The sequence below is a fragment of the Telopea speciosissima genome, chromosome 5 (genome assembly GCF_018873765.1).
Source record: "Telopea speciosissima isolate NSW1024214 ecotype Mountain lineage chromosome 5, Tspe_v1, whole genome shotgun sequence".
Taxonomy (NCBI): Eukaryota; Viridiplantae; Streptophyta; class Magnoliopsida; order Proteales; family Proteaceae; genus Telopea; species Telopea speciosissima.
The window spans coordinates 16,267,358-16,291,945 of NC_057920.1; the positions used below are offsets into that span (position 1 = coordinate 16,267,358).

Here is a 24,588-nt window from a genome sequence, read left to right on the forward strand (position 1 = left end):
ACTTTGCCCGAGTGGGATCCACCACCTTTTTTAGAGGAACTGGGGAACTGGACCGGACAGAAAATTGGAGGAGATAATTTTTCCAGTTGACCATCTACCCAAATGAGCAGTAACAATTCAACCGACCCAGACTAAAAAAGGAAAGATAACAATCGGGGTTAAGATAATCATATTTATTATTCTTACTGAATTTCACTCTTCATATTAACTATTACTTGAATCCAACTTTATCATCCGAGATTAACCTCAATTTATCTCGGGTTTCAGCACTCTATAATCTATTCATCTTTATAGGACATCCACATCAGCAAGATCGGATTCTAACCGCAACAATAGTCTTTTAGAATTAACATGTGACTTGTGGTTCATGTATAATGGGTTTGGATGGAACCTATGTTACACATTTCTTGTAAAGAACTAGCATGTTTGGATGAAGTTTAACTTTAACCATCTCATTGCATTACTTTTCTTCTTTTTGTTTTTTTTGTCTTTTCTTTTAAAGCCTTTCAAAATTTTATTTTGCACTGGTACCCACAAAATCAATTATTAAGAGTTGACTATACAGGTGATGTTTAGGGTTCTCTAGTCTTGAAAATGTAGCCCAAAACATTCGGCCCTGGTTCAACCCAAGCACGGTCTAAGATTAAGACAGGATCCAACAATGGAGATCAGTTGGATTGGTGTTGCAGCAGAGATAAATTTCTGTCTCTGTTCACACAGGATAAAAAACCAAATAGGATTCGATTTGTACGGATGAGAACATAGATTACCATCAGGAGTGTACACGTGTCAAAAAAGTCAAAAAGGAAAAGGACATTTCAGTAATTTTAAACTTATGATTGGGGCAAAATCAGGAATCAGGAATCCAGATTATTTCCAAACCTTTCGTCTGCAACTATATATATTTGGGGTCCCAGGTCTGTTCCCACTTCCCAGTTCCCACACGCTCTTCTCCGTGTTGTTTCGAATAATAAATCTGCGGTTTCTCTCCCGTTCATCACTGCTAACCACCTTCTCCTTCCATTTCGCCTATCTCGAAGTTCTTGTTCCGCTAAACTCTTGTTTTTGCTCAAGTGCTGTGGTCTTCTTCTTCTTCCACTTCCGCTAATTCAGAGTAGAAAACATCAAAGTCTTTAACAGTGAAGGAGAAAGAAGACTTTGAGAGAGATCCAGGGATTCGTCTTTCTGATTCTTCATGTTTTCTTCCTTTCTACCCTCTTCCATTTGTAATTCCTCACAGGTAGAGGGTTTTCCGTGCTGTGAAATACCAGGCATTCCGCATCTCAGTTAATCAGTTTCATGAGATTTGATTGAATAATAAGGAGGAACGTTTGATATAATCTGTGGTTTAGGGTTTTATTTTGAACAACTACCTTGTATGCCGCCTCCTTGTTCCTATTCTGCTGGGATTTCGAAGGGCATGAGGTTAAACGGAGAGATCTCTTCGTATCTTAATGAAGAGGAGAATGAAAACGAGATCAATTCACTGTCATATTCGATTGGTCCGGGATTTCCGCATCCACAGAAACTCGTGGTTGGATACGCTCTAACTTCCAAGAAGACTAAGAGCTTTTTGCAGCCCAAGCTTCAAGGACTGGCTTGGTAATAGATGAATCTAATCAATCTCCCTAACCTTCCTGGTCGTTTACTTCATCTCTCTCTCTCTCTCTCTCTCTCTCTTCTCCAGCTACCCTCTTCGGGTGCAGAGAACCATTTCAAAAGATACATTTTGTGATGCATCTTCATGGTGAACTGATTTTCTATTTTTGGGGCTTTGATTTTACTCTGAACTTACACTTTTTTTTTGGTCACGAAGTGTTTACTGCCGGAGATTCTTTTGGGTTGCTTGTTTAAACCAATGTTTTATCCCCATCCATGAAACCCGCGTTGTTATTGTCATCATCGTCGGGGTGAAGTGATTTGGCCTGTACTCTCACCGATTTCTAGCAGTCTTGATTTTTGGGTACTAATATTCTCGGTTTCTAGTAGTCTGAAATGATTTTCCCCCCTTTTAACAGAATGGTTAAGGAAGCCTATGCTCCTCTTTTGTAACAACTGCGTTGACATTGTTTGAGTTTCACCTCCCACCCTGAGAGATTAGATCTTATCTATGGAATCAAATATGTGGAAAATACTTTAGCAAATCCATTTGAAGACGCATTTTTAAGTTATTCTTCTAAGTATCATTCTCGGAATCTGAAAATTGATGTCTTTATCAGTCTGCGGTGGGAATATTCTGCAATTTATGCCCTTAAAGATTGGAACACAAGAAGGAAAAAGGGGCCCGGGAGGGTGGAGAAGTTGATTCAGCCCATACTCATAGTATCTTTTCTAAAGAATATGCATATTCTTCTGTTTTTTTTTATATAATCTTAATCCAATTTTCCTTGGTCTTCTCAGCTTTCTGTCTCTGATGTCAATAAGTGGCTTTGAAGTATCAGCTCGAATATTGAAAATGATGCACGTCCAGTTTTGCGTTTTGTCTGGTGCATCATTGTCCCGTGCATCACTAATGCAAGAAGTCCTCCCAACCCCCTTCAAACGAATCTATTATGTTATATCTGTGTCTATTTCTAAAGAAGATTATTTGTGTCTCAGATTTTTTTAATTGGTTTTGTTTTTAGTGATTGTTTTCAGTCAGGAGTTTACAGGGTCTTGAAACCCTCAATGACTGGCCATACGAACATTCTCCTGCAAAACCACTATCCGCACTATTTATTTTAGCATGATTTACTATACATATTTGCATATAGGTGTGGTTAACATAGATCCATATCTAACTTATTCATATTTGTGGCTCTTCGTCTGGCTTTCGAACCGTGATAGTAAAATTAATGAGTTTTTCTTGTTTATCCTCTGGTGTCTTTAGAACCTGCCTATTTTCTTTTACATTCATTGCCTCTTTGTTGTCATTTCCTGCCCCTCTGTTTGGTGGTATGTCTAACAATAACCAATTAACATAAATTGTGCAGGAATAAGGGGATACTATTTGTTGCAATTGACCAAAGCAGATCACTTTCAGACCAAGGTCCTTTCGACATTGTTCTACATAAGGTTTGTGGAGATTTTGAAGTTCTTTCTTTTCTACCTCCTTATTTTCTAAAACCATATCATGGTCGGTTAGAGTCACATTTTTTTTTCGCATTGATCTCTTTGTCTTGTCTTTGTTGGATGTAAGTAGCGGTTCTTTCTTTGAATAAATAATTTCTCTTTCAATTACTGGTTGTTTCCTGCATCTCCCTGGGAAAAAAAGTTGAAACTCACTGATTATGGATGTTTGCTATAGCTGACGAAGTCTGTATGTTTTTTTTTATTTTGTTTTGGTTTCAGTTATTAGGAAAGGAGTGGCGCCATATCATTGAGGTTAGTCTTTAAACTTCTGTGCATTTTCTATGTTTTTGAAACCCTTGTTTTTTAAGTTGTGAAGGCGATTGCTTTCAGAGCCATTGTCAACTTGCTTGTTCTATACACTACTTTCATGGGATCCAATGAGCAATGACAATGGCTGGTTGGATGACTAGATATCTTAAGGCTTAAAACTTATTTCTGTCTGGCATAATTTGCAGAATACTTGTTCTTTTCTTTATCATGAATCATGATCAGAGAGTCGATGTCAAAGCCTCCTACTGAGAATTTTTATTATTTATTTACTTTTTGTTCTTTAATCAGTTTAATTAATTTAATCAGGTGTTGCTAATCATCTTTGTGAGCAAAATCTGTTGTCCTTTAAGTCAGTTTGCTGAGTACCATCTTGTTCGCTATGATCAGATGAATGTGGGACAATTTAGTAAATTCTGCATAAATCAAGTCTGATGTTGGGTTACATGCTTTCAGGGCAATTTGATCTCAACATAGTTCTTAAGTTATATATATTTTTTTTAGAATTAATTACCTCCAATGTTGAAATAAGTTGGGTTGCCTGCTCTGATTATGTCGATGTGAACAGCATGTAGCTCTCATCTGTTGTATATATCTAAATCATATCCCAATGTTGCTGCCATGGTTCTAGAGAGAAAGTTATTATCGTGTTTGCCAACATACAGATGTTTGCTACCTCTTGCCAGGATTTACAGTTGAGACCTATGTGAAGTGGGACATAGAAGTTCCAAGTCCCCCATCTCTTTTTCAACTGAGTCGGAAAACAGAGTGGCCCATAAATTTATGAAACTCGTTTGTACTAGAGTACTAATTTTATATTGCATGTCTGGCTTCATACTTCATTGAAAGGATCTCTTGCAAGACTTTGTTGGGGATGGTGTAGTTTCATCTTGATAGGTGAGAACATTGATTTTTCAGTTTTGACATACAAAACACTAACAACAAAAATCAAGTCATGTCCCCAATACTTATGGAAATGTGATGCTAGATATTTGAGGTGTTGTTCTGCCCAAGATTTTGTTTCCTGGTCAGGTAATTTTAGTTTTCCTTTCTATTATTTAAATTTACTGTTTCTTCCTTGTATTGCCTTAAATGCTATATGGCCTATCAACATAAGGAAAAAGTTTGTGTGATATTTCACATTTCTGTTTGATATCTGATCTTGTTTCTTCTCCCCTCTCTCACGGCTTCTGTTTCTTAACGAGTAGGTATCATTAAATGTTCATAATTTTCTGACTTCCAGTCATCATATCTCATCTGACATTTTATAGTTTAGCTGAATCATAGTTATTTCTTTTGATTGGCATATATTATTAATTTTTATTACTGTAAAAATTTCCATTTGGTGCTGATGGTCCTTAATACCCCTTATGTTCTCTTATGAAGGATTATAGGCTCACACATCCTGAAGTTACCGTCCTTGATCCTCCTGATGCCATACAACATGTACACAATCGCCAATCCATGCTTCAGGATGTAGCCGATCTTAACCTGTCTGACTGCCATGGTAATTCTTAAACCATTTTTCTAAACAAAAAGATGTCTCGGGTTATATCATTTGCTAAAAGGTTAATAAGTGCAGTCTCAGAATTATTGTGCTTGTGTTAAAGGTCAAGTCTGTTAGGTTAAGTATCTGTCCTAAAAAATTTGTGAGATTTTCTCATACTACATCTTGCATACATTTAACAATGCTTACAAACCCTGAATTGATTGTTGACTAATCTTGTAGGCAAAGTTGATGTTCCAAGGCAGTTGGTTGTTAAAAAAGATCCATCATCCATCCCTGATGCAGTTACTAAAGCTGGGTTGATGCTGCCTCTAGGTGAGTTTGTATATTGTAGTTGCCCATCCCCAGCTATTGTCTGTCATTGGCTTGTGCTTTAGAACTGGTTTCAATGTTTCATATTACCAGAACCCAGTATCTTCAAAAGATAAGTGGTACAATGAGGCCAAAAGAGAGAATTAAGTTGCTGGTCAGTAGTCTAAAGGTAACACAGAATGGGTCTCAGACTGCTAGCATATGCTGGTTTTTGTCTTGATTTTATGTTACTCTTATGCAGTAACATTCTGGAATAGGCAGGATTACTTGGGTGATTTTTTTGTTATTTGCTTTCTGGTAATTCTTCTTAATTGAGAACCTTTTGTCTGTACTTGATTCCTATATCAGTTGCCAAGCCACTTGTTGTTGATGGAAGTGCAAAGTCTCATGAACTATCTCTTGCATATGATCAATTTTCCCTCTCAAAACTTGAACCTCCTCTTGTTCTGCAGGAGTTTGTTAATCATGGTATGTGTTTGCTACTAATCCAGTGAGTTCATCTCCTTCAGTGTAACCATAACTTTTAGGTATACTCAGTAGATATTGTTTTATTTGTCTTGTTACAGGAGGTGTTCTCTTTAAGGTTTATATTGTAGGTGAAGCTATAAAAGTGGTCCGGCGTTACTCTTTACCTGATATCAACAAATGTGAACTCTTAAACAGTGCTGGTGTGTACCGTTTCCCTAGGGTTTCTTGTGCTGCTGCTTCAGCAGATGAGGCAGATCTGGACCCAGGGGTTGCTGGTGAGGCCACTGAGACTCTTTGTTTGACATTTATTACTTCTTATCACCCTAGGAACATTTAGGTCATCATTGGATGTGGTTTAGGTTTGGTAGGGCTGAGCCAAAAAATTTCCAATTTCTTGCCTATTCTTGACTACCCCCAACATAAGGTGCTAGTTTCTTGCTTATTTGTGGTCCTCTTCTTTTTGGTAAATCAATAGAGTTCTCCGTCCTGCAGTTTACTCACCTGGGCATTAGATTCTAAAGAAAGGGTTTAGTGAAAGGCCAGGGTTGAGTAACAGTACCAAAATTGGAAGTGACAAATAAGGAGAAAAAGAAGCTCCAAAGCACTTAATAGGAGGACCAGAGAATATTTCAACTAATGAAGAAAGGGTATTTACATTATCATTATTCCTGCAGAGCTTCCCCCACGACCTTTACTTGAGAGGCTTGCAAGAGAGCTCCGACGTCGGCTGGTAACATTATTTCCTTTTTGACATTGAACTAATTTTCATGTCTGTGGTTGATATGTAATTCTTGGTTATTTTTTGTGTTTTACTTGCAGGGTCTCCGGCTGTTCAACATAGATATAATCCGAGAGCATGGCACCAAAGACCATTTTTATGTTATTGACATAAACTACTTCCCTGGCAAGTGAAAATCAATTCCTTTTTTATACCCTGCTAGTCATTGCTCATTTTATCCATGTCTTGAGACTTGACTATATGTAATCCATCCTTCGAGATTCTTGAGTCTATTATAGTCTATACTAGCAAACGGATTTCATCCGACTTTGGTTTGGGTTCGGTGCTTCATTAACGTGTGTGCAGATTATCATAATTGACCTACAATTTAGTCTTTGACTGTTCAAATCCTTAGCTGCACTTATGTTACCCCCCCCCCCCCCAAAAAAAAAAAAAAGTAAAAAAAACTTTTTCAGATTAGCATACTGTAATATATTCAATTGAAAGCAAAGAAATGGATTTTGAATGTCTATATCTGCTCCTTGGCATTTGAACTTACTCATTGCACCTTCTCTACCCTGAAAATATTTGGGAAAACTACATGATTATCTACTATTGGGGTTCCCTTTAAAAAACTGTCCACCTTGGGTTTGAGTTTACAAAAATACCCAATTTTGGGTTTCGGTTTACAAAATGTACATTTTTTACCGTTTTACCCCCAACCTCCCCTTCCCCTCCTCTGCTCAGGCTCTGCCTCTCCCTTCCCCAACCTCGCCAGCTCCCTTGCCCCACCCCCACCCCCTCCCCCTCCTCCACTGTCCTGCTCTACTCAGTCCCCACCCACTCTGTATTTCCCCAACCACCCCCCACCTTCGACCTCCAACAGCCTCACTCCCATCTCTGCTCTGCAACCCATATCTGCCCATACCCTTTCCTCCCACTGCCACTGCAGACTACTCCTACCACCACCCTTTGATGCAGATCAAAGCTCGAAGAAGAGGACAAACATAAAAGTCAGAAAATACTGTTCACGAATTACTGTTCACACAAACAGTGATTTGGGTTGATATGGACTTCTGTGTGAAGATTAGGTGCTGATTGGTGGAATATTCTGGTGTTAGTTTCTATTTTCTTAGTTATTTGTTTCTAAATTAGAGTTTCTATTTTAGTTGTTAGATTTTATTTAGAAGTTCTATTTCAGTTGTTTCTAATTTAGTTTCATTGTTTGTAATCCAAGTCTCAGCCTTATAAGAGACTTGCTATTTTATTGATTCTATATTTATAGTTTCCAATTTTAGGACTTGTCAAGTTTAACTTCTAATTGTTGTAATTTGAGGAGCAAGTCAAAAATTGCTTTGAAGCAAAAGATTCTCTTGTCCAATGGTTGTGACATGAAGGGCTGGGGGCCTGGCTGAGAAAGCCAAAATCCTAGGGCAGAGAGAGCCTGGTTGGTGAGAGCCGAATCTCCTTAGCCCCTTCTCTCTTCTTCTCCTATCCTCTACTTCTCTTATTTGATTCCCTACTGTTCCTGCTGTTGTGTGACTGCAATCAAGTGCTGCAACCTGCTACTACATCTGTGAAGATCTAGAGAGCATCCTTAAAAAGCAACCGAATCTGCTGTTGCTGTCCAATGGCAAAGAAGGTCACTTTCCTCACTTGCGACTGCATCAGTTCCTTATTCATTGCTGCTGATTCAAAGGTCTTGATCTCAACACTCTTCCGCCCAATCAGAGCGATACTTGGAGGACTGCTTCATGCCCCTAAGGAGCCCACAAGACCTCAGTCTTGAACCCTGCTACTGTTCCTTTCATTGTATCGATCCTGCTGCAATTGATCTCCCGCTGGTTTCCCTGGTTCGAGGTCAAGTTTTGCATTACCCTTGCAGCCCCACGTCGCTGATTCTCTACCAGAGGGATACATCCCACTTGACTGGGAACAAAAAGGGCCTCTGCCCCTCTATCCTTCCGGTCGAAAAACAGGGAATCCCATATCTTCAGTTTAAGGTCATCCGTCTTCTCTGACAACCAAGCTGTTCTCTGCATTTCTCAACCCCCACCTCTGCTCTGTAACCCATTTCCGTAACTCTAAGATGAATCAAACCCAAGTCTGTGTGTCTCTCGCATTGCACTGAAGAGGGCAACCATCTTCAATCTTGATCCCTCTCTTCAACCACTACTATATCCCTTGCAACCCCTCTTTGGCAATGGAAGCAGCAGAAGAGGTGTAACATTCATGTCGCTTCGTGTTTGGTGCACCATACAGGCAGAAGCCTCTTATATTTGGTCCGTGTGAATGCGTCAAAAACCGGGTGAGTGCTCTGAGATTAAAGAGAGGGGTAGGGAGGTTGCAGGGGCTAGGCTGGGTGCAGTAAAGCGGTAGTTGCAAGTTGGGGCGGGATTACATGGGGTGGGGTAGCAGGGAATGGTGGGGTGGCAAGGCAGGGAGGTGGGGATGTGGGGATGTGGGGCTGCGCAGGGGAGTGGTGGTCGCGCAGGGGTGGGGGGCATGAATGGCAGGGGCAGTGTATGTGCGAAGGAGGTACGCGGAGGTGGTGTGCGGTGGACTTGGTTGTGAGATGTTGAAGGGATGGATTGTGAGATGTTGCAAGGTGGAGCGGGGAAGCAGGGGGGGTGGGAGTTCGGAGAAGACGACGGGGTCGGTTGGTGGCGGTGGCGGAGGCAGCTCCAATGGTATGGGGAAGGCGATAGGATTGGCTATACAAGGCTGGTAGGGGAAATTAGGGGCAAAAATGCCAAAATATGTGGGAAAATGAAGGTGATTCACTGTTTGGGTTACTCATGTAAACCGAAACCCAACATTATATATTTTTGTCAAATGAAACAATAATTAGATACTTTTTTAAAGACAAACTTGATTTTGTTGAATCTTGTGCATTCTAAAAATAGAAGTAATACAAGGTTGCAAATTGCCACTTGAGTATGATAGAACCATTCATATGCCATGATAAGTTTTCAAGAATTTTACTAGGATAATAGTGGGCCAAGTTTGTTTGTGAGTCCCAGTGACTTGGTAGCATCCTCGGACAATTTTGAAACATGATAGCTGAGGCAGCAACCCAAAATGGATGCACATATTTTTTTTCCCTTGAATTACGTTCCTTCCTCTTTGGCAAGTTCATCATTATAGTCAGCTGCCCCATTGGCGGCAGAGCCCCTATTTTAGAACATTTTATATTCAAGTAGTTTAAGAGAACATTTGAGGAATATTAAGGATGCTATTATTTGTATGTGGTGGCTGATCTGTTGCTGTAGGCCCATAGCTTGCAAGTTTTATAGCCTGTTGTGTCACTAGAGAGAACTTTGGAATTTTGCTTTTTTCTTCTATATATATGGGAGAAAGAACGCCACCCGGTTGCACCAGACACGCTGCCCCTGCACCCTGACATGGATGTGAAATGATTGCCGCACCCCCTGGAAATGACCTGGGGTGTGGCGGTCAATTTGCCCGCCCGTGTCAGGGTGCAGGGGCAGCGTGCGCTGCGCAACCGGGTGGCGTTCTCTTTCCCCCCCTTCCCCCCCCCCCTCCCTTCACAAACACACACACACGTTTCAGGCCTGCACTTGATTGTGTGCTTGTGTTCCTCACTCTTTCCTCCTAGCATGTGCTGAGAAGATTTTGAAACCTATTGCAGGGTATGGGAAAATGCCAGAATATGAGCACATATTTACAGATTTCCTCCTGAGTCTGGTACAGTGCAAGTACAAGAAGCGTCTTGTGAATAATTGTTGAAGGCATCCATGAAAAAAGAAAGGAGACATGTTATATTTGATGTTTGAATGTGTATTCACGAGAATATATGTATTTTTCCTCTTATCCTTCAGTTTGATGTACAGCATCCTGTATGATCTGTGCTTGCAGCTGGGAGGTTTCCACAGGAAAAAGTGGAAGAAGGTAAACCCCTCCCCTCCCCTCTTTTTTTGACTTGTGTAATTACTTGGCTCTAATGATGACAATGTCCTTTCCAAAAGCCTCTGTCATGTACATAAGTTCTTTCAATTAAAATGTAATTTTCTTTGATTGCTCAAACTGGTGTCCCAATCTCTATTTTTCCTGTCTTTGTTTTGATTGCCACTGTGGTCAATTCCATATGGATGGCTGGCCTTTGCTGGGTTTTGTTAAATTTACATGATTCAATCGCTTGAGTCTCCTAGTTTTGGTGATGGCTTTTGTGCGGTGTTTACTAATACGGTGCCGAGCTTGACTCTTGCAAATGGTGGTGGAGAGACGGTGATGGTCATCTCTGTTTGTGGCACGGAAGACTGTGTGTGTGTGTGGACGTGGTGAGAAGGTTGCCAATTTTAATTTCACTCTCGAGCTGGTATATGGTGCAAATTATAATAAAATAGTTTCATTTTTTGAATTGAATTGAGAAATCACATTATTAGGTGGTGATAATAAAGGGTTCGGTGTAATAGCTGGTACTTTGGCAAATTTCAGCCTAAAACATAGGAAGTGCAAGGAATGATTGAAAAATGAGTTTAGAATTACAAGAACGTCGTTTCATTAGTTACTTCACGCCAAATTGAATTAACTTCTGTGCTACCTTTTCAACTTGCTTGGTGTTGAAATTTGACCACTGCGGGAGGGCATGGTCTTTTGAAATATATGGATGGTATCGGTATCGTATCAGGTAATATGTATCGGTTTTTGCAAGTAACCAATCCTGATACTGTATCAGTGATACAGTATGGATAAGGGGTAAAATAATCAACAAATCATGTTCAAAGGAGATTCAGTGGCAGATTTTTCCGATGCGACTGCTACTGATCCGATATTGTATCAGTTTCCAGGTTGATCGATACCACAAATTTCGATCCGATTCTTTGAATGATGCATGTACTTGTCCTATGATCGATGTTTGAGTCTGTTTATTACTTAAAAGTAGAGCTTAGCCTGCTTTATAGTCAATAATATTAATCCAAGACTAAATTTTCTTTTATATTTATAATGAATGGATGAAGTCTTTGTTCATGCATGCCTACAAGTTCATTACAAAATTGAGAATTCTAATGAGATTTTGTGATTAAGGAAACCTTGTGCATATATGTCAATGGCATGAAAGCTTCTACCATGAAGCATCCTAACAAGATGGATCAGCGTTAATCTTTGAGATGGGCATCTAGCATTTTGTTAGATGGCAATCTCCTTTTATTCACTGCAGGTCCTATAAGAGGATGTAATAACAAGGAGCCTGAATTGGTCGCAATTATTAGTGGTTTAATTTGGGCAAACAAGAGGGCTGAAGCTAAAAGAAGTCTGATGCTCAAATACTCTGTTGCCTGGACTTCTTCCAACTCCATCCCGTTCTCCTTGGCCTTTTGAACTGTTGACCTATTTTTTACAGATCTCTAACCTTTCTAGGGATTTGATTTTCCGACATATTGAGGACAATTTTTTGCTAACTAAACTCAACTCAATGGCCTTTGAAGTATATAATTCAAAATATCCCTATATGTATGATTCGTGTAAAAAATTGCCGTCTAATTAATATATTTTCTTTCTTTCCATCAAAAAAAAAAAAAAAAAAGATGGATCAGCGTTAATGGTTGCAAGGGTCAATTGATGGTCCCCAAGTGCTCAGTCTCTATATAAGAGCCTAAGCAAGAGGTGCCTAAGGCAAGAAAATATCACTCAACAAAATCTTAGAAAGTTGTAGACTTGCAGTAACTCAGAGCTACAAGGGCAGAAGTGAAGATGTTCGGCACATGAGCAAGTCCTTTCAAGTTGCAGAGTAGAGCTAACTCTAAACCTGAAGGGTGTCTCTTATGAATACATCGAAGAAGATTTCACTCATAGAAGTTCTTTGCTTCTCAAATATAACCCAATTCATAAGAAAATACATGTGCTCCTACACGGCGAAAATCGTGGAAACCATCATCATACTCGAATACATAGATGAGACATGGGAGAGCTATAACATAATGCTTGAAGATCCTTAAGAGGTAGTACTTTTTGCATTTGTATAGCTTTATGTTTGTTCACTTCAGTAGGTTATTTATTTACAAAAAAGGAAAAAAGTTTCCTACATGGACATTCTGAGAGATTTTTCCACAAAGGCAGTTGGTTCTGCCATGTGGACAAATACTGATTTAGTTATTTTAACCATTGGATAGATGGGGAGGGCCTCATGCCTGTTGGTTGATCTAGACATGGAACCGTGGTGTTTCATAGAGATGAAGGGTGCAAGAAGTGAATTACCAGAGGTGCTGCAAAGAAGGGTAAAACAAAGGAAGAGGGAATAGAATTTTGTGGTGACTAGCAATTTGCTTTTCAGGGGTGAGATTTAGGCCATATGAAACTCTATTATTTAGGTTGAGGATGATGACTAGGTTAGACCACTGTAATGTTGATACTTGACAATAGGAGAGTTGAGCTCCTTGATGACATTGAGAAGCTGTGTTTCTTTCATTTATTACAAACAGTAATGCAGGGGGGGGGTACATTTTTCTTGGTGCAACAGTGGGTGGGTGATAACTGTGAACAGATTATGTGAAGTGTTTTGAGTTTACCCATCGCTAAGGACATTTGTCTTCTTCAGGGATTTCGGATCAAACACTCATGGTGGTAGTCGCAGGTAAAGCTAAGCCCTACAGTTTTTTTAGTCATTAGACATTTCACGAGGGGTTCATGGAGTTGTCAACTAGGCATGGGTTTTTCACTTGCTGGGTTCCCTGTGTACAATTCTTGGTGGCTGCAGAGTGAAGGTAATGTAAACTTTGGGTTCCTTCTTCAGGGAGTTTGCTGTATCAGTGCAAACAGTACAGGGCTTTGGATGGCGTATTAGAGATGGGAGAGACATTAAGTTACTAATATCTAAGATTCAACTTCCAGCACTCCATGTAGCTCTACATGTTGCATAGAATATTTGATTAATTATTAGAAGAATCAAAGGGTAGTAGCTTCTGTCAATGTTATATTGGACGTTTCAAGGACTTGACTACACATGAATCCTGTGTTTCAGACTCAGATCGAATGAGCAGGAGTCTTGTAATCAGTAACTAAGATGTAGCATTTAAAAATTTTCAACATTCTCAAAATAATACAGTACGGTGTCCATACCGTCCAAGTAGAGCTGAGAAACACCGACTTGAAACTTTCAATACTCATCCATTTCATAACTTAAAAGGAACAGCCTCCTGGAGACGCTGCGACTTGCGAGGGGTTGTAAGGGGAAAAACATCAAACAGTTGGTAGGTATTGCGGATAGGCACTGAGAACAGCAATTAATTGAAAGCAAGCTAAATGTGACACAAGCGCGAAAGAAGTCCCGAACGAGAAGGAATTAAATTTCATTGTGTACCAAAAACAACAACAGAGGAAGACCAAATAAAGAAGGAAAGAAAATAACTAACATGAAGATGAAGATGTTCGGTCCTTCCTCAAGGATTCTCGATTGATTGTGGAGTGGGAGAAGTGAGAACAGTGGCGGCAGGTTCATCAGCAGTGAGGAGACTCCAATCAGGAGGGAGAGCAGGGAGAGGTGGGTAGACTGTGGGGCGACGCTTGATGTCCCAAGGCTGAGTTTTCTTGGGCCTAGTCTTCATGTGGTGCGCCGTCCCCTTCTTCTGTGGCCGAGACGAGCACTCTATCACCAAATCCCTTCTTCTTCCAACGCTGGTTGGAGCTGCCTTCGTTACAAGACCAGTGGAATTGTTGGGTAACACGATTCTTGACCCAAACACCGCTGAAATCGACATTTTTCGCTCCTTCCTTCTATACTTCTTCACTTTCCCTTTGCAATTTGCTCTCTCCCCTTCGCTCAACTTTTCATTATCCAGTACCGTAAGGTATAATTGTATACCAACGAAGATGATAAATGGGTGTTTCTGGTCCTTCCATTTCAATTTGACTACGTGTGCTGCAGCTCCAACGTGGCAGGTAAGGTTGTGGTTTATGGATTTTTGGTAGATTTTTAAATGGGATTTAAATAGAAAAATCTATTTAGGAAAATAAAACACTTAGAAATTGACACCTGGCAGGCGCAACATGCACCGGTCCCAGGTTAATTCAGTCAGTTTTTTGTTTTCCGAGCTCGGCACCATTGGATTTTACGCCTGTCAAGTGTTGAACTCTCAGCCCCGAACTCCACCATACTACACGTTTAGAGAATTGAAGAGGATTTTTTTGCAACACGTTGCTTGATCCATTCAATGATCAAACAAATTTTCTTTGAATACTCAAGGGGATTTAGAGGACTAGCGAGGCATTCCTACATAACTGACCAAGCATAACAACCATAGAAGGTATGACCGGAGAATTCATTTCCAAGTCAAGAGTACGTCTAGCATGATGCAATGGAATCTTACACAATAGCATCCCTCTCTCCACAGCTGTTCAACCCATCTATTGTTGCAATCGTATTTTTTCCACCGCTACTACACATGCACGCACATTCTCTCATGCTTTCGTAGGAAGAAAAAATACGATTGCAACAATAGACGGGTTAAATGGCTAAGATGCGGAGAGAGGGATCCAACAATTGATAAGATGCTAGAGTGTAAGATTCTTTACATCATGCTAGTATGTACATCATTTTCCCTTAATTCACTTTTGGTTCACTAAAAAAAATTTGGGCAAGAGATCATTGTCTAGTCGTGTAGCACCAGCACGTGGGGACATCAACATAGATTTTATTTTTTATTTCATAAGGGCAAGGCGGTACTTTAGCGTGCTCTTGTGTCTGTTTACTTCAGAATTTCCTAGACATATGAATCACTCTTCAGCGGGAAAACTCTCTCTCACCTTGCCAGCATGCACTTTGGCTGAAATCTAGAAGTGTAGACAATTCACACTTAATGATATCAAATCCTAAGACCTAAGATGATTATCAATTCACATTTAGACAGTTTCCCAAGAGGGAACTACGCTTGACCTGAACTCTTACAAACCTAAGGGTACATAGGTAGTTTGGTGTAATAACATCAAGTTTGGTCACAAAATAAAGAAAAAATAAAAAGTTCAAAACAAAAGGAAATTCAAGTGTCTCAAATATTAAGATGTTCAAATTCATTGTTAGATAATTATCATATCTCCATCCAATAATCAGCCTCAAGGCCTTCAATAGATGGGGGCCAAATTCAAAACTCATCAACCCACTTATTAATGCAACTACCTACCATGAACAAACATTACAGAACATGAAGAGTTAATAAGGCCATTCATTACACTCTCCAGGTTCCAACAAGATTTAAATTGGTTGAAAACTGTTTTTGAATGAACAATTATACAGCCATTCAATACTCTTGGACTTGTGACTTCTTAATCTGGTCCACTAGCACTGAATATGAACTTGGCCTCTCTGTTTCAATATCCATAGAAGCATAAAATCATTAACTAAAACAAGCATCTGTTACTCTTTTTGTTGTCACTAAACATGTTATTTCCTGTCACCCATTTTAACATAGGAGAACATTAAAAACTGTGGAACCAACCCATTAAGAGTGAGACTAAGATCCTATTAGTCTCATAGAGAAAAGGGATCGAAGCTGTGAGTCTAAACAGAAAAATTTTCCAACTAAACTGATGCTTAAGCAAGATGATATATAAAGATGAAAATGGGATCACAATAGATTTGAGAGAATGAATGGAAACCATGAAAAACAGCAGAATGCTGTTCTCATATATTTTCTTAATAGATTGTTTCACATTACATCCAAATGCACCAAAATAACACAAATGAGACGTTGTGGGACAGAGAAACCTCAAACTAGACAAGGATAAATGTAGAAATAATCTTCATGGGGAAGTGATCTGATTCCTGATCCTGCTTGAACGCCTGACTGGTGTCACTGTTCCTTCATCTCCAGATACCTGCAATGCAAAAACTCTTAAAGCATTAGACCTTGTTATATTACATGTTTGCTTGCAAGGCATTAATTAAATAAGAAGGATGAAATTGAGCAATTACATGTTTGCTCTGGAATTTCTCATATGTAGTAAAGCTTCCATAAGAAGGAGATCCAGCAGAGAACTCTGATGAAGAGGCCAAGGACTCCCTTTTGGCACTCTTCCTCTGCTTTCTTTCATGGCTCTGTACTTCATTAGCTCTATCTGAAGTCTTCTTCCCACAGTTTAAACTCCCCTGTAAGGAGCTACTTACCTCCGATGGACATGACTCACCCACTTTCTCAACCTCTGCTGGCCAAATCCTTAAGGATGTTGTCTCATGATTTAAATGGTCACTGCTACCTGATACTGAGCACAAGCTGGACTTCTTCTTCGCCACTTGCTCTACCGGTACAACCACCTTAGGATCAGAAGCCTTGTTTTGTTTGAGATAGAGAAGAGCTGCTACCAACAGTGCCAGAACAATCAAAGAAATTCCCAGCACATTTTGTTCTGGAAACCTGAAAGTTGATCCTTGAAGTGAAGACTCTGGTGGTTCTAGCCCATGAGAACTTCCATGCAAATAATCTGAACCCGAACTTTTGGCCATGGGTTCTGCATTAGTCGGCTCAATGTTGGTAAATAAATCATTATCATTTTCACCCTGAGAGTCCGCTTCTGAAATTTCAGATTCCACATCCAGAACCTGTGGAAGTAGAGGTGATTGTTCTTCAATCTCTGTGTTGCTACATTTCTCTGCAACCTCAGCGTTGGGTGGTGTTTCTGAATTTTCAGGTTTTATATCTGAAGCCTGTACAAGTAGCTGTGGTTGTTCTCCAAACTCCACATTAGTTTGTTTCTCTGCAATCTCTTCTTCCACGTTCTCCATTGTTTCAACATCTTGCCTTTTTTCTGTTTGATTGTCATCATAATCTACTGTTCGGCACAGGTCAGCCAAATATTCCTCATGCAGAGAAGTGGAATTAACGAATTCCAGAGGACCAATTTGTTCCACTTGGTTTGGAATGGAAATCAGCTTGGAAAGATATGATACGGAGTTGATTGACCAAAGCATTACATCATAGGATAACACAACAAGCTTTGTTTTTGGAAGTTCAGTGATTTTTGCAGAGGAGTCAAATCTAGAGAAGGTCTGAGTTTTAAACAGGGAGGGGTAGTTCATGGGAGTATCAATTACTGGAAAGCATAAGCATGCAACCACAAGAATCAAAAGTAGAGGGATGGATTTGGATCTCGCCAAGAAATGTAACTTTCGAGTCTTAGTAACCCGGAAAACGTCGTTATGGTTTTGACTAGTGTTCAGTTCAGGCTCAGAAAAACGGTTCTCATTCTCTTCTTCAGATATAATTTCAGAGGCCTGAGGGCTAAGAGATTGGGATTCTTCAGTGTTTTCAGTTTCCGAACTACTCTCCGAGGAGAATTGTTCTAAAAGTTGCTTTCCCTCTCCGGTATCAAACCCTCGTTCTTTGTTGAGGTAAACGTCAATTCTTGGATTAGGCTTGTAATGAAGGAACAGTGGCCGTGGGAAGAGGTAGTTAGTTTTTGGGTCGTAAGGAGGAAGAGATGGATCAACTTCCAAAGGAGCTAAAACAGGGGATGGTGAAAGAGAACCCAGAGAACCCTTAACCTCAGACCCCAGATCTGCGTTATTGCATCTGGAGTCCGCAGTTCTAGGTTCTGGAGAAAGTAATAAGAGGTCAGGGGTTTCTGTGGGTACCTCAGAATTGACAAGGGCACCTGCGATTGAAGACCAATCGCCTTTAGGGTTTGCAGAGCTCTTCAAAACGTCAGGAGGAGGAGAGACCAAAGTCGCATATGAGTTTTTGGGCCCTTCTGTGGAAGCCTTAGAATCGAAAATCGTTTCTGACTTCGAACTGACTTCTTCGGTTACGTCAGAGGGATTAATAGCCATGAAGGGAGATTTTCCAGCAGAAAATGAAGTTCTGACAGCTTCATTCCTCTCCGTTAACACTTTCTTTCTCGGTGATGGATTGATTTTTGAAGCAGCAGAAATCGTAGGAGCCATGAAACTCTTCGTTCCCGTTGAAAGAGCTGATGATCTTACTTTCGCTGGCTTCAGATTCTGGTCTTTTTCATTCTCTTTTTGCTCGTCGGAAATTCGCAGGGATGCTAACCCTTCTCTGTGTCCTGTGTTCCTTTGTGAGAAATCTGCATTCCATGATCCAAGTGAATGTTAAGAAACAACTCCAAAAACATAGGTTGAAACAAGATATACAGAGAAAAAGATTAAAAACGTGGGAAATTCTTGAACCTGCAGGGCTGTTGGTTGGGGTGACTGGATTGAAACCTCTGGGGTATGATACGATAGAAGGTCTGGTGAAGGGATCACCACTGAAACTCTTTCTAATGCAAATACTTTCTTGGGTTCTTGAATTAGGGTTCGTTCTGCTTGAATTAGGAGACGGCGATCTGTTTGAATTTGAGGAGATCGCCATGATTTTTTCGAGAATCACTCAGCAACGAGGAACAGGAGAAAAAAAGGAAATTTTTTCGTCTTGCTCTGAAGATGGAAAGATCAAATCTCTGAACTGAAGAAGTAAAGAAGGATTGAGGATATCTCGGGATAGATAAGAGGTATCAAGATTGCTTCTTACTCTCTTACGAGCGCGGCTACTGTTTTTGAAAGCAAAGAACCGTTGGACAAGTATGAATTTAAAACTAATTTTTTTGACCGTTGGTGGATGCTTTTTTACTGTTATCCTTTTCTCAATTATTTTTTCATCTTTTTTCCAATGTAGTCTAATCATATAGGAATGGCCGGGACGTCCAATCACATGAAAAACAGAAGCATATAAGGGTTGTCTTTGGAGATATAGACCCCAGATGCGCACTCAAACCAGTTAGGGTTCAAGCAGGGTTTCAAGAATCGGGAACCGGATCGATGTAGTGGACATGTTCGATCCCAATTTCCACCGATCAAATACGGCCGATTCACATCCGAAAACCCTAAAAAAGTTTCCTGTTTTTGGATTTGAGAACCGATTATAGGGTTCCTAAGTACCGATTTGGGGAATGGCCAATGACCGATTCCGTGTTTTATAATCCTTGGTTCAAGGCCACAATTTCAAAAACGGGAATTGAATCTATCGATCCTATTGTCACTGGATCTAGCTTATTTGAACATTTGTAAGGTGGACACGTAGTAGGGGATCGAGCTTCTCTCCAGGGAGCCTAGCACACCTAGGGTGTATCTAGCCATTGGGTTGCGCTGCACACATCCCTAGGTGTGCACCGAGATATGTGTGGCACAGCCCAACCCTTGGATGACCCCTAGCCGCTCCCTGGGCGCAGAGCTCCCTAGAGAGGAGCCGGATCCCATGGTAGGCATCTAACAATTTAAAGAAGAGTAAATTACGTGAACCACCCCTGGAACTAGCCCATAACTCAAGAAGACTCCACAATTTGGAAAAATATAATCGCATCCCTCTTCACTATTGGTGTTAACTTGAAACTAAAAAAAGAAAAGAAAAACATCCTTTTTACCCTATTGTATTCTTACATATAAACTCATCCCATTAGGTTTGAAACCCCATTTTATTATAGTTGAAGACGGATCCGACTCCTCTACTTCCGCCTACCGGTACTGTCGTGCGCCCCTACACACAAGCGTGGTGGAAAGTACCACCTTACCCCTCGGACAAGGCGCTCGGGCAGGGGTAAGGCGGTACATTCCGCCTTGCTTGTGTGTGAGGCGCACACGGTAGTAGGGGCAGGCAAAAGTAGAGGAGTCGAATTGAGTTGAAGACTAGCAAGGAAGCCTTGAAGACCTGCAACTAGGCCATCCTCTCCCCACCTCCCATCATTCTCTCACCATCCTCCCAACTACTCACCTCTGCTTCCATCGAAACTTATTTCTCTTTCACCATCCCAGGCAATGTTCCCTCCCCAGTTGTAGGGAACTCGTCATCTTTCATTGCTTCAGCCTGTCTCTATGCAATCCTTGCCTCCAACTCCAACAGCTTCTATCTGGCAACCTTTTTCCTCCTTTCTTCCTTCATAAAAATCCTTTGTTTCTCCTATTCTCTAGCGATCTTTTGTTCTTCAGCCATTTGCATAGTCTCCACACACTCTTATTCTGCTCTCCACACAGTCTCTCTGGCTTCTTCTTCAAGCCTTATACGTCGCTCTTCCTCTTCCCTAGCTAGCCTCTCTCTCTCATCCTCTTCTTTCCTAGCTAACTCCAATGCTCTAGCCTATTCCTCCATGATATGATGCCTTTCTTGCTCTTGCATCTTTTGTACCCTCTCAAGTTCTGCTTCAAAAGATTCTCTAACAGGGTCATGGAAATCAGTCTGTTTCAACATATCCTTCTTCTTCTTAAACACCCCAAGAAGACCACTAGAGAAAGGATACTTTCCATCAAACCTAGGGCCATTGCCAAAATCTTTCAAGAAAATAGGAATTTAGCTCGTCTCCAGGGAGCCCCGCGCACCCAGTGTGCTGCCAGCCGTTGGGCTGTGCAGCACACATCCCTAGGCGTGCATCGAGATGTGTGCGACACAAGCTCAACTGCTGGATGCTCCCTGGCAGCAACCTGGGCGCTGAGCTCCTTGGAGACGATCCTGATCCCAAGAACAAATCCTCATGAAATGGGTTTCCATTATTTGAGAATGAATGCTATTCTCTACCCACATAAGCAATGGATCAATCATAGAGAGCCCCTTAGTGGTGCAAGTTTGGACCTGACAGCCCGAGCCCACCCTCAACCCGAACAGGGCCTAGGTTGAGATACTCTGGCCCTGAGGGCATGTCAGGGTTTGATATTTTTGGCCCTGTGTTAGGGTCGAGCTGGGGTCAGGATTTGATATTTTTGGCCCTGTGTTAGGGCTGGGCCAGGGTTGAGGCATCAGATTGAGCCCGGCCCAACCCAACTCGTCCTTGTCTACATCTTCTGTCTTTCTTCTTCTTCTTCTTCTTCTTCTTTATTTAATCCCAGCCTGGCCAGACCATGCATCTCTTTTCTCCCCCATTGTCAAGGCCAATCAGGGTCAGCTCGGCCCAACCCTAAGGCCGGGTTAGGGTTGAATTTTTCTAGCCCGAGTCAATCTTTGGCCAAGTCGGCCCAACTAAGGGGATTGAGTTGGGGGTTTAAAGGCCTAGGGACCATGTTGCAACCTAGGCCCAACTCTTGAAGAAAATGACGTTTCAGGGACCAAGCTGTTTTGGAATACATGCATCACCTCTGCATCGATTGGAGATATCACCACAGTAACGATCCCTCATTTTCTGCTCAACTGCTCTACTAGAAAATGATTCCACTGTATGATTCCCATTCTGTCTATTCCATTGCCCATTACCCAAATCCCTCCTTCCAAACCTTGAATCCTAAGTTCCCATGATTCCATTGCTAAAATTATGGTAATTGTTTGCAAACGGTGATTGATTGTATTTTTTCTCGCTGTTCATGTCACGATTGAGGTTGAAAGGCCTTGCACTAACACCATTTCTTTCAATCCTAATTTCACAGGCAGTGTATCCATCCTTCGTAAGGGGTGAAGCTCTCCAGTATGTTTTCGTCGGAGAAGAAAGGACTTGCTGAGAAGAACCTCAACCCTATATTGTATTCCTTGTGATTTTGGGGTTTTTGCATAAAGGGTAATATAGTAAGTTAGACTTTCTTTAAGAATAGTTTGGCCATTTAGAAAAATCTAACCTGATGACATCATCATTTAACAGGAATCAACTAACAAAGTGGTATGTCATCATTTAACAGGAATCAACTAACAAAGTGGACCGCTCTGATATTAGCTTGTAAAAATGGGGAAGGTACATGTATTTTTTTTTTTTGCAAATTGTGGGGTTACGTGAGTTACAAGCTAGTTCCAGGGGTACACGTAATTTACTCTTTAAAAAAAATGGCAGAACCAAGGGAGAGAGAGAGATGGAGTGCCAAAGTCAAAGACACAAAGTGCCACCACCACCACTACAAAATAGAAAATATAATTATGTTAATATGCAATTTATGTGTTTCTGTTCTTTGTTAGAAACAGAAATATTATTGTTTTTTTAGTTTTATCACACAATACTAGTGTTTAAAAAAAAAAAAAAAGACATCATCATCGATAAATAAGTGTTTCAAAATTAGGGAAAAAGTATGTCCGAAAATGTGGCCTATGCCAACACTCAATGAGTATCTTTCTCTCCTCCATATATAAAAAGACACTTATGCAGTTATGCCTCCTTATTCTGAAGAGGAGAGAGACAGATATATGAAAGTACTGACATAAACCACACTCGGAGAAAGAAAACTACTTGCCATATTTTTAACACTAATTTGATATAGAAACACTACCATATAAAGCCTAGTCAAAATCTGATCTTCAACTATGGTGGTTTCTAGTTTCTAGTACTTTCTACCACAATTAATCCAACTCTCGTTTCGTGAGAGAGATACAAAAGTCATGTAATATGAGCCCACACGAACGAACGGTAGGTGATTGGTGATCCAAATTCCAGACTCGCCAAGCCACGCGACGTTAACGTATCCTTTGACAAATAAGGTTTGACGACGTAATAAGGTTCGAACTTCGAAGTAGTACCACCTTCGTCCTCTCCTTCTTCGGTCCTTCCTATCTTATCAAAAAACGAACAAATTTGACGAATCTTTGTTAAAATTCCACGACTTCTTCTGGTCTAAGCGATCCTCAGAAGAAGAAGCCTTAACAGTAATCAGTTTGCTTTGCTTTGCCACGAGGACCTAAAACGATCTCTTTATCCTTCAAATACGCGTTTCTCGTAACCGACCTCGTCTCTCTCTCTCTCTCTCTCTCTCTCTCTCTCTCTAAAGCCTCTTCGCTCTCGCTGAAGCTCTCTTCTTTTCAAGATCACTCTTTAATTATAATGGCTTCAGCAACAACGATCACCACCACAACAACGACGATTAATAAGCCAGCTTCTCAATCCACGCCCAGACGAGTTTGTTTCTCCTTCGCAGCCTATGCCAAGAACGTGATCGATCACCTCAAGAAATGCAAAATTCCTATCTCCGATGGTCTCACCGACGAAGAATTCTCATCGATCGAGACCACCTTCCGCTTCACTTTCCCTCCCGATCTCCGTTCTATCCTTCGCGAAGGACTTCCAGTGGGTCCCGGTTTCCCCAACTGGCGATCAGATTCGCCTCAGCAGTTACAGATTCTCATGAATCTCCCCCTCATGGGACTCCAACAAGAAATTATCAAAAACAAATTTTGGTGTCCTTCTTGGGGAGATGAACCTCCAAACCCTAAGGAAGCCTTAATTATGGCCAAACGTCTCATGAAGAAAGCTCCTCTTCTCGTTCCCATTTATAGACAATACTACATTCCTTCACACCCCAATCTTGCCGGAAATCCGGTCTTTTTCGTGCAACGTATAGAATTCTATTACTCAGGTTGCGACGTTGCCGGTTTTTTCCAAAACGTTGAATTCCGTCGGAAAAGCACAGTTCCGAGACTATTTGACTTGTCAGAATCGTCTACGACGATGGAAGCTCCGGCATGGGCGGCGAAAGCCGCTAGGAGGATCGAATTCTGGTCTGACTTGGTGGAGAGTGGCGGCGGCGGCGGTGGCGGTGGCGGTGGCGGTGGGAGTAGTAGGAAGAAGAGAGAGGCGGCGAAGTTGAATAGTTTTTTGGGAGAGATGAGCCGGAAACTCAAGGAAGGTGGATGGCGGGTGGAAGAGGTGAAAGAGATGATGATGATGACAAATGATTCAATGGACGGTCAGGATGATGAGAATAGAAGTCAATTGGTGTTGGCAAATCCAGCGAATCTAACGAAGCACATGCGTTTATTGTCGCTAACGTTGCTTCGAGCCGGTTGGACCATTGATGACGTGTCCTACTCTCTTGGCTTGCCTCCAGACGACCGGTTCTCCTCCTCTTCTTCTGTTTCTCCTCCTGATGCTCAAATCTCAACCGTCAACAACAATGTGATCAGACGGAGAAGAAGAACTACAGAATCTACACACAAACACAGTGTACAATGACATGTAGGTTAAGAAAAGAAAATTAGAACCGACCCAACTTTCAATTTGGATCCTCTACTGCCGAGCTGCCCGGCAAGACCGTGCTGCCTAGACACGATGAGGCTTGTAATGACTGCCTTACCGCTGCCCGAATGCCTTACCCGAGTAGGGGTAAGGCAATCATTATACGTCTCACCATGTCTGGGCAGCACGATCCGTTCGGACAGCTCGACAGTAGAAGATCTGAATCCACCAACTTTTCACGACATTGATCGAAAGTTAGTTGGTTTAATTATTTTTGGGCCACTTTGAAATCAATGCGAATGTTTGGTGGGTGGGTAAAACACTTAGAAAAAATAGGGCTAATTTT

General features: G+C 41.1%; 4 protein-coding genes across 4 annotated transcripts; 2 read left to right on the plus strand and 2 right to left on the minus strand.

Annotated features, from left to right (window-relative positions):
- Positions 1–1,103: 1,103 nt before the first annotated feature.
- Positions 1,104–10,430, plus strand: LOC122662295 (inositol-tetrakisphosphate 1-kinase 3-like). Its single transcript, XM_043857885.1, has 11 exons — positions 1,104–1,359; positions 1,390–1,602; positions 2,973–3,054; positions 3,331–3,363; positions 4,765–4,885; positions 5,108–5,200; positions 5,546–5,665; positions 5,764–5,940; positions 6,340–6,395; positions 6,485–6,569; positions 10,036–10,430. The coding sequence occupies exons 2-11, from the start codon at positions 1,421–1,423 to the stop codon at positions 10,131–10,133; spliced, it is 1,047 nt and encodes a 348-aa protein (XP_043713820.1). The 5' UTR covers positions 1,104–1,359; positions 1,390–1,420; the 3' UTR covers positions 10,134–10,430.
- A 3,353-nt stretch (positions 10,431–13,783) lies between these two features.
- On the minus strand, positions 13,784–14,101 carry LOC122662822 (50S ribosomal protein 6, chloroplastic). Its single transcript, XM_043858534.1, has one exon. The coding sequence runs from the start codon at positions 14,099–14,101 to the stop codon at positions 13,784–13,786; it is 318 nt and encodes a 105-aa protein (XP_043714469.1).
- Positions 14,102–15,984: 1,883 nt separating this feature from the next.
- Positions 15,985–18,887, minus strand: LOC122662823. Its single transcript, XM_043858535.1, has 3 exons — positions 18,523–18,887; positions 16,312–18,419; positions 15,985–16,214 (listed from the first exon to the last, which is right to left on the minus strand). Exons 1-3 carry the CDS (start codon positions 18,704–18,706, stop codon positions 16,140–16,142), a joined length of 2,367 nt encoding a protein of 788 aa, XP_043714470.1. The 5' UTR covers positions 18,707–18,887; the 3' UTR covers positions 15,985–16,139.
- Positions 18,888–23,111: 4,224 nt separating this feature from the next.
- Positions 23,112–24,239, plus strand: LOC122662824. The gene has a single exon (XM_043858536.1). The coding sequence runs from the start codon at positions 23,112–23,114 to the stop codon at positions 24,237–24,239; it is 1,128 nt and encodes a 375-aa protein (XP_043714471.1).
- Positions 24,240–24,588: the final 349 nt, after the last annotated feature.

Coding starts and splice junctions, on each gene's coding strand:
- LOC122662822 (XM_043858534.1), bottom strand. CDS start 14,101: ATGTCGATTTCAGCGGTGTTTGGGTCAAGAATCGTGTTACCCAACAAT.
- LOC122662824 (XM_043858536.1), top strand. CDS start 23,112: ATGGCTTCAGCAACAACGATCACCACCACAACAACGACGATTAATAAG.
- LOC122662823 (XM_043858535.1), bottom strand. CDS start 18,706: ATGGCGATCTCCTCAAATTCAAACAGATCGCCGTCTCCTAATTCAAGC. Junction 18,420..18,522: donor CCCAACCAACAGCCCTGCAG/GTTCAAGAATTT, acceptor CATGGAATGCAG/ATTTCTCACAAAGGAACACA. Junction 16,215..16,311: donor AGAAATTCCAGAGCAAACAT/GTAATTGCTCAA, acceptor TTTGCATTGCAG/GTATCTGGAGATGAAGGAAC.
- LOC122662295 (XM_043857885.1), top strand. CDS start 1,421: ATGAGGTTAAACGGAGAGATCTCTTCGTATCTTAATGAAGAGGAGAAT. Junction 3,055..3,330: donor TCGACATTGTTCTACATAAG/GTTTGTGGAGAT, acceptor TTTTGGTTTCAG/TTATTAGGAAAGGAGTGGCG. Junction 3,364..4,764: donor AGTGGCGCCATATCATTGAG/GTTAGTCTTTAA, acceptor TCTCTTATGAAG/GATTATAGGCTCACACATCC.